Raw genomic sequence first — 9,471 nt, 5'->3', positions numbered from 1 at the left:
GATTATGTTGGCCACCACTGCCCTGCACGCCCTAGGGCATGCCACTTCCTCCATGAAGTGATGCTTTGGCCCTGAGCCATGCCAGCTCTTCTGGGAGACTCACTGAGGAGGGTTCAGCTCCAGATGGCCAGCCAGCTTCTCAGTGTCCCTGTCCTTCCCCACCCCCATCCAGGGAGGAGCTCAAAGCACAGTTGGGGTAGGGATGCGAGATGGCTCTGATGAGTCAGAAACAGGAGCAGGAAGTTTCTTCCATTATTTTTATTTTATCAGGCCTGGAGCAGACTTCAGATGGACAGGAGGGCTCAGAGCTGAACATATTCAAGTAGAACACGTTGGCACTAATGCAGACAGGCTTCCAGGGAGAGGGCCAGGAGGGCCCCATGCATCTGTCACAGCCACTGTGTCCAGAGGAAACTCAGCAGCAGGAGGAAGTTCTGTGAAGTCACCAGGGTTAGGAAGCTCCTGGGCTTGTGGACACGGCCCAGAGAAGAAAAGTTGGGCACAGAAGCTTTGCTCTCAGGAGGAATGGAGGAAGGATCAGGGTTGGGTGAGGCAGCCTGCTTCTCGGAGATCCATTGGGTGAAGTAGGAGACCTTGGTGAAGACGCTGGGTCTTATGGGCTCCTGGCAGGGCATACTCCAGCTGGACAGCCCAATCAGAAACCAGGTATTATTCAGCTGGCAGACGAGGGGACCCCCAGAATCTCCCTGAGGAAAGAGAGAGCATGAGTCATGGGGACCAAGATGGAGAAGAACATACATTGCTCAGACAGTGTGAAGACACCAGAGTGGACTTGAGGAGCTCTTGTGGCAAGGTGGGGATATGAGTGAGTTATTCTCATCAGAATCACCCGGGCACTTTGAAAGGTCCAGACACAGGGTCCCACTGCAGACCTCCTGGATCAAAGTCTCAAGGGTGGGGACTTGGAGCCCATTTCACATCTACAAGAATACACAGGGGGACCCCAGGATCTAGATGCCAGGCCTCTGCCCTTCCAGCCCCATGTGGGAGAAGGCGCCCCCTGGTGTCCTCCAGAACGGCCATGGCAGGCTTGGAGACCTCTAGCTAAATCCTCTGCCTAGTACTGCATCCTACCTGGGACTTCGTTTTTGACTATTAAGGACTCTAGTTTTTCCTCGATTTCTTGATTAAGCGTCTTTAGAAAATACCAAGCTGTTGGATGTGCTCAGAGGAAAAGAAGTGACGCCCGTGTCCAGGCTGGTGGGGTGGCTGGAATTGCAGGGAATCCCAAGGGGCTCCCAGAAGAATGTGAGGAACTTTGAGTGTGGGATGCCAAGGCAGGAAGGCACCTCCCACCATGGGGCATAACGCTTCCATCCCACAGGGCAAAAGGTGGGGACCAAGGAAACACAGCACCCCTCCAGCCTCCTGTTGAATGAGCATGCCTGAGCACGCTCTGCGTGTGGGAGATGATGAGGTGACATGCAACACAACACAGACAATGCATCCCACACATCTGCAGACTCCAGATGTGGAACAGAGATGCCCAGAGGAGGGCCTTCAGAAGGCTTCTCTGACAAAAAGAAGGGAAGGGATGAGCAAGGCCTGACTCTGGAAGATGCAGGCAGAGGTGGTCAACATGCTTGGCATGGCTGAGGCCAGGGACTAGCAAGGCCAGCACCCAGCTCTCATCAGCCAGGGGCTGGGGTTGAAGGGAGCACTTAAGGACACTCAGCAGGGAAGTGATGTGACCTGAATCGAATTCTAAAAGGATGGCAGGGTGGTTCTGGGGCTGGGTGGAACACAGCCAGTGGGAGGACATGAAATGCTGCAGGGAGACCTGTCAGGACACGATTGTGGCAGCAAGGGTAACAAAGACAGGCAAGAAACGGTAAGGCACAGGGTTTGCCATGTATGGCCCTTCCTCTCCATCTAAGGAAAGAATGGAGCAAGACAAGAAAAGCAGGATGAGTGCCGAGGGGTGGTCCTTGGTGTGCTGGTGTCAGGAGAAGGAGGAAGAGAGCAGGAAACACAGGAGGGACCACCCTCCGAGTCTGATGAAAGATGCTGGAGGGTGCACTGCTGAGTGGGGTTGGGAGGGTGCCCACCAGCAGCCCTGGTGAGACCGAGGCCTTTGGTTATCTTGATAAGAGCGGTCTGGAGGAATGGCAGGGGCAGAAGTCTGATGGAGTGAGCTTAGGCAAGAAAGAGAAGTGAGGAAGCAAGAGAGGGCAAGTGCAGACACCCTGGGGCCAGCCCTGTTGGGAAGGCAGGCAGAGAGTTAGGGCAGTGGGCAGAGGTGAGAAGGGTCATGTGGTATGTTTTCAGATGGCAGCATGTTTCTAGGAGACAGAAAGTGCTAGAAAGAAGGTGCAGGAGAGGGAGAGGAGGCTGTGTGAGGAAGCTCGTGGGGCCACAACTCCAGAGGAGGACATTGTTCCCCCAAGGTTGACCATGATCACGCTTTCTTTCCTTGGGCTGTCCACTTCCCTTTCTAGGCCTCGGTTTCCCCACCGTAAAATAGAAGCACTGCACAGAGTGGGAGGAGGCATTGACAGTGCACACACGCAGTATTGGACTCACAGCCCACAATTCAATTTGAAATAAGGGCAAAAACACCGTGGATAGACACAACAGAAAAGACAATGCCCATATGAAAATGTGCTTGCCTTCACTATTCAAATGCAAACGAAAAACGCATGCAATGGTTAAAATGAGAATGGTGGACAGTGTGAAGTCCTGGCAGCCACGCGGAGAAGCCATTGCTGGTGGGAGTGCAAATGGGTCCGAGCAGGTTGGAAGGCTGCTCTCCGGTATCTAGGAGAGATGAGCATGTGCACGTTTTATGGTACAGTAATTCTAGTCCCAGGGTTACACCCAAACAAGCTGTGAACCCACGTACACTAAAACACATGCACAAGGATGTTCACAGCAATGGCATCTGCAATGGTCTCAAGCAGGAACTACCCAAATGCCACCAACACTAGAATGGAAAAGGAAAATTACAGTATATTCACACAACAATAACCAGGTAATGCTGTACAACAATATGACACACAACCAAAACTCCACACAAGATGGACAGACCTCACAGACCTGACTGAAGGGGACCAGCTGAGGGTGTGTCGTGTGAGATTCCATTTATGTAAGTCCTGACATGAACCCACAGGGCCTTAGCAGCCAGGTTAAGGTTACTCTGCGGTGACAGGAAGGAGGTATAAGACCGTTCGGATGCCTGTTACATGAATGTGTCAAGGTCTAAAAAAACACATCCAACAATACACTTGTAAAGTATGCCTTTTTCTATGTATGCTGTCCTTCAACAAAGCTCCTAAAAGTTATAAAGAAACTGGATGGGATAGACCAGCACCCTTTGGGGGCTTCTGTGCTTCAGCTCTGATGCTTCAGGATGGGGTGGGCCCAGGAAGAGGAAGTCAGGGGCTGGGGCAGGGTTCAGAGAAGACACAGAGGAGAGGTGACAGATGCCGCAGGAGAGGAGAGGCAGCCCACGTCACTTACTCGGCAGATGGACTTTCCTGTGTTGAGGTCCCCGGCACACAGCATGTCATCGTGTATAGAATAGGTATTGTTGTTGGGATCTGGCCCCTGGAAATACGATGCACAAACCTGATTGTCCATGACACCAACCTCTCCCTCCTGCAGCGTGTAGGGAGCAGACAGGAACCCTGTGTGTTGGGGGGAGAGAGGTTCAAATGTGGGGTGTACCCTGGGAGAGAAACCAGCTCCCTCCCTAACCTTCCTGCTAATAGAGATGCCATCAGTTCTAGCTGCCAGGACTGGGGAAGCCGTCAGAGATGTGCAAAGGTGAGGCGGAAAGACATCCAGGGCAGACGAGAGAGCAAAGGTGAGGGGCCCATGGTGGAGAGGACGAGGAAGGAGGTCATCGTGGCTGCAGTGGGGTGGGGGTGGCAGATGAAAAAGATGAGGCAACATCATAGCAGGGTCCAGAGCAAGCAGGGCATCCTCACCAGGATGTGGAGCTCGGATTTCATTCTGAGCACACTGGGAAACCACTGAAGGGTTATATTTAAAAAACAACGAATCTGGCTGCTATGTGGAGACAGAAGCGGAGGCACGGTGGGTGAACGCTGGAAGTCCTGGCTTGGCCAAAGTATGGCAGTGATGTCGCTAACAATGCCCAGTAGGGTTAGGTGGCGTGACAAACAAGGCATGGCCTTGCCTCTGAGCAGCACCTGGTCTGGGGCACTGCCCACGTGGGTTCTATTTCTAGATCTCGCTCACAGATCGGAGGCATCTTCCCACGGCAGCACCGTGTTACGTTGACAGCTCGCTCCTATGCAGTGCTTGCTGTGTGTGCCTCACATGTCGCTGGGCTGGCCCAGGCTCAGCAACTGTGGTCAGGGGAGGATACGGAGGGGGAAGGACAGCTGCCGGCTGAGACTCCCTTTGCTGTCATATGCTCCCTGTCCTGGTGGCTGCTTCAGCCTGTGACTTCCCTTCATGCCCCAACTCCTACCCTCCAACCTGTCTTGGAGAATCCTCCTTGCTCTGCCAGTGGTTCTTAACAAGTGACAGTCCATCCCAGGAGAGTGTCTTTGGAAATGTTGGAGAGTTGGCTGTTCTCATGACAAGGCGTTGTGACTGACATCTGTGGCCAGGAGCAGGGATGCTGGCTCGCATAGCAAAGAAAGTCCTGCCCCAAAGGCCTCCACTGAGATACTCTGCCAAATCAGGACCTACACATCATGCCAAATTGACATTCTCCTTTTTTTTTTTTACTCAATGTTATTATTTTTCTAAATCAAAAGCATTCACCCTAGAGCAAAAATCTTTGCCCAACATTTCTCCTCTCTCGGTCTAAATGTATTCAAGCCCAGCAAGCTGGCAGAAAGGGCAAGTTTCACTTGAGTTAAGGGATGAGGGAAATGAGGTTCACAGATGTAAATGTTCTTAAGCCATAAATGCCCCATCTTCACCTCTCAGGCCAGAGAGCAGGCCTACCTTCATTTCCTTACTGCTGCCCCAAGTACCTTCTACAGCAGTGGAAGCTCAGGTGTCCTGAAGGGGCCTGGCCCAAACAGGGCCTGGGAGTCAGGGTGGAATCCTGAATGGCTGAGTCAAAGGGCTCAGGTGCCTGATTCCAAAAGTTAGAGATACTCAGACTGTTTTGAACCATGGACCGAAGGAAACTTGAACTGATAGCAGACATGCTCTCAGGTCTGGAAGGGCTCCACAATGGTCACTGCTCTCCCCCTTCTTCCTCAGCCCTTGCTCTCCTCACCTGCCCTGCCCCCACTTACGTTCCTCGGTGACCATCCCCCAGCCAGTTATCCAACAGGAGGTATGAGGGGGCAACTGTGTGTTAGGTCCCGGGAGGCAGACGGGGCGGATGTAGTCGGAAAAGACCACGGGCCGATACAGCTGCAACAGGGTGATGTCACTCCCCATGTAGTAGTGCTTGTTAAAGTCCGTGTTGACGATGACTCGGTACACCGATGCCTGTCCACTGTGTGAGGTAGGAGTTCTTAGCCGATGGTACCCTAGCAGGATTCTGTAGGCAGATGGATCATGGGACCTGTTGTGGGAAAGCTGCGTTATCACCCATGTCCTCTGGGTGCTGGGCCAGCATCCTCGCCCTGGCTGCCTCCCTCCCACCCCCTCCTCCTGGTGAGACCCCACCATTATTCAAAACCATTCTCTCTCCTCCCTTCCTAATACTGAGGGAGGCTTGATTGCTGTCCATAGCCTCAGCACATTTGTCCTTAGAAAGTTTCTGATGGCTTTCCCAGCACGCACCAGAATCAAAGGAGCAGAGCATCTTCATGCTGGAAAGAAATGTTGGGGGTACATCAAACTGTACCCTTTCAGTTTAGATGAGCAGAGACTTGGCTCATTTCCAGCTCTGACCAGAACCCTTGGAAGTTCTCAGGGCCTGGGGTGATTCTCAAAGACCCCACTTCCCAGCCCAGAATGATGCATCCCCCTCCTGTCCAGTCTTCACACGCTGATTTCTCTAAAAGCTGGTCCTCCCCTGTTGACAGGCACTCAACAAGCCTTTGTGGAGCAAATGGAGGAGTGCATGGAACTAAACTTCTCCTTGCTACTGGAACATGAGCAACTTTCCACCCACATGTCCTGCTTGGGCTGTCTCCCTACCCAGACTCCTCCCACAAGACCCCTCCAGCTCCAAGCCCCTCCTCCAGTGGGACCCATAGCGCTTCCTCTAATAATGGCTTAGGGTCTACCCTCTTGCACATTGTGGCCTCCCATCCTGCATCACAGTATTTGGGCTTGTGTCTCACTTTCCTGGTAGGATAAGAAACTTCAAGGTGGGTCCTGCATTTCCATGTCCCTCACAGTGGGCCTCACATGGGGCCTGGCACCTGTGGGTACTGAATGAATGAATAGAACCCAAGTGGGATCTCAAATCCAGCTGATGCCAGCAGCTCTATCCTCCTGACTTGGAGGGTGACACTCTCCCCACCCACTCTGGGCACAGAGCAAGCCCAGGATGCACCTGAGGGGCAGCCCACTCTCTTGACTGCCGTGTCCCATCTCCCCGGACAGAGGCCATCTGCTTTATGCCTCGCTCTGGCCTGTTGGGACGGTGGTGACCACAGCTCCTCTTTGGCACATGCTTCAACAGAAGTGACAAGAAGAGCTGGGTCCCAGGATGCCTCCAGAGAGAAACATGTCAGACTGTGCAAGTGGTCAGGACCCAGGGAAGCCTCCAGCAGTTGTGCTGGAGATGGCCTGTGGATAGCCTGGCTTGAAGGGGGCAAAATGCTTGTCCACACCAGGGCCTGATGGATGCCCCCAGCCCTGGGAAGTGGGGGCCCTGGGACTATGGTTCCAACACAAAGCCTGAAGCATGTGGCCAGAGACACTACACACCCACCGCCATTTGCACAAGAGGAAGGTAAAGCTGAGATCTTGTGGACCCTCTAGAGCTGGGCAAGATGTAGAAACCAGAGCCCACCTTGAGTGGGAACAAGATTTAATTCCTTAAGTTTAGGGAAGATAAAGAGTAGACTGGAAGCACTTTCAATGGAACTAAAGTCTATTTTCCAGTATTTATTGATCATCACAGTTAGAGTTAATTTCCATTTAGCTATTTAAAAGTAAAGTACACACAGCTTACCAAAGTGTGAGGAGGCATCCCTGGAGGGAGAGATGAGGCAGATAGCCCCTGTCCTGGGATATGTGACCCGACAGTCAGGAGACTGGAGTCCAGTGGGGAGCAAGGATGGCCTTCCAGGGAGAGGGAACTGCTGAGTCAAAGGCAGGGGCAACAGTACACACAGAGACACCTGGTGGCAGCAAAGCCTGAACAAAGCCTGGGAAAAAAAAGGCTGGGACAACCTTCATCCCCTTCTGTTCTGCCCGTTTGTGCTCCCTCCGCATCCCACCCAGCAGCGGGCTGTGGGGAAGACGTACAGTTGGAAACAGTGGGCAGCTGAGGCCACCCAGTAGGCACTGATGAGGGCGGCTCCACAGATGTGTTGACCATTATAGAGCAGGCTGACCTGCCATGGCCACCGCTTCTCAGGTGCGTCCCGGCCACCAAAGATCCTCCCAGTTACGGCAGGCCGCCCGCACACTGTGGAGACAGTCCAAGCCATCAGGCATCAGTGTTATGGATGTCAACCTCGGTGCCTCTAAATGTCAGCATCCGTAGGGCCCAGCGCCACCACAGCCCATCCTCCCACTTCACAGCTGGGAAATCCACGGCCCCGGGTGAAATGACATGGCCCACATGACAAAGGGCCACCTGGCTTCGCTGTTGATGGCAGCGCTAAGGAAGCAGCCTGCGGCTCTGGAGGGGCGGGAAGGGAGGCAGCTGCAGAGGGTCTCAGCACACCAGCCGGGAGCAGAGGTCCGGGCTGGGAGGTGGTGTTGCTCCAGACACTTTCCCAGACCTAGTTCACGTGACTAGCACACCGCTGTTTGAAGTCCCAGAAACTGAGGCCTTCCAGAGTGATGCCACTGAGATGAAGTGGCTACGTCCTTCTCCTCCAGCCCAATATTCTAGAGAGACTGAGGCCAAATGGAACATACTCTGACAATTCCCCTCTGAAAGCAGTACTTCCTCATTCCCCAAATGAAGAGGGTGCGGGGCCCGACAGGTACCGGCCTGGTCAGGACTCCAGTCCTTGGACTGAGGACGCTTGAGATCTAGCGGGAAGAGCCGGCGGGGAAGATGGCCCTCCCTTCCCCCACCTCCCATGACCCCCAGGGACCCAGGGACTCCTGAACCCGCTGGGCAGGTAGAGGTCCTACCTGTCTACCGTCGGGGTGGGGGGGCAGTATGGGGAGGGGAGGGACATATGAGGGGAAAGCGACCTTGACCCTCTTGCCCGCCTGCCCACTCACCCTCTTCAGCGCGCAGTGGTGGTCCAGCTGTGGCTGGCTGTGACGGTCCGGCTGTGGTGGTCCCAGCCACCTCAGTGTGCAGCAGGAGTGAGTGTAGGTACAGCAGGATGACAGCCAGGGTGCAGGCTCCCCGCCAGCCTGGACCTGAGCCCCCCTTGATCTCCATGTAGCCAGTCCTGCATCTGCGACCTGACTGAGCGGACAGCGGCTCGCGCGGGCCCTGGGGCATGCTGGGAAACCGCCTCCTTTTGTGGGGCCACACCCCTGACCTGGACCTGACCACCTGCCGCTCGCGCACACACACGCGCGTGCCATTGGAGAAGCAGCGTGCCACGTGTGTCCGGAGCTCTCGCAGCCATGGTCCGTAGAAGGCAGTAATCGCTGGGAGCCCCCAGGCTGATGTGGGAAGCATAGGGCACATAGGATCCCTGCGTCCAGGGACCCCAGTTTGCGGGGAGACATCAGGGCAGCTATGGCACTATGCCAAGGAATAAATACCAATGCTCAGAGGTCAGGTGCTTGTATAAGTGTCACCAAAGGTGTCCAACTTGCTTTCAAGATCCAGTGCACTTTGCACTCATCTGTTCCTCTGCCCCCACTCCCCATGTGATCAGGTCAGTGCCACTAAGGGTAACATCCCTTTCTCAGACTCACATGTTGTACTGTACAACATGACATAATCATGGGGTGGATACTCACAGGTCTTTCCCACACTCAACAGGAGGGAATTATACAAGAGTATGGGTCATTAGGGCGTCCAGCCATTGACCTCTAATGGCTCATGTCCTTCTCAAATGCTAAATCATTCACTATGCGTCAAGGTCCCCAGGAGTCTCATCCCGTTAAACTTAAAATTCGAAGTCTCATCTGTTGGAGGAGGTCATCAAGAGGAGGTAATTGCAGGTTGACCCTGGAGCCGGACCTGGGCAATTGGAGGCTCCTCACCCCTCCCCCGCCCTTGGAATGTAGGTTTTGCCCACCGTGGGTGCTGCTCCAAGGATGCAGCCCTGAGAGAGGAAGGTGTTGGTGAGACCATCTGGACAGTTTACATGACTGAACCCAGTTAAGACCTCTATGTAAACATTAAGAATCTAGGGAGTTGGGGCTTCCCTGGTGGTGCAGTGGTTGAGAGTCCGCGATGCAGGGGACACGGGT

General features: G+C 54.1%; 1 protein-coding gene across 1 annotated transcript; it reads right to left on the bottom strand.

Annotated features, from left to right (window-relative positions):
- Positions 1–356: 356 nt before the first annotated feature.
- On the bottom strand, positions 357–8,545 carry LOC137226832 (serine protease 40-like). Its single transcript, XM_067742377.1, has 5 exons — positions 8,317–8,545; positions 7,381–7,543; positions 5,244–5,518; positions 3,481–3,647; positions 357–707 (listed from the first exon to the last, which is right to left on the bottom strand). Exons 1-5 carry the CDS (start codon positions 8,543–8,545, stop codon positions 390–392), a joined length of 1,152 nt encoding a protein of 383 aa, XP_067598478.1. The 3' UTR covers positions 357–389.
- Positions 8,546–9,471: the final 926 nt, after the last annotated feature.

Source organism: Pseudorca crassidens, chromosome 6 (assembly GCF_039906515.1).
Source record: "Pseudorca crassidens isolate mPseCra1 chromosome 6, mPseCra1.hap1, whole genome shotgun sequence".
Classification (NCBI taxonomy): Eukaryota; Metazoa; Chordata; class Mammalia; order Artiodactyla; family Delphinidae; genus Pseudorca; species Pseudorca crassidens.
Note: the sequence above shows the minus strand (reverse complement) of the source record. Positions and strands in the feature narration are given on the sequence as shown.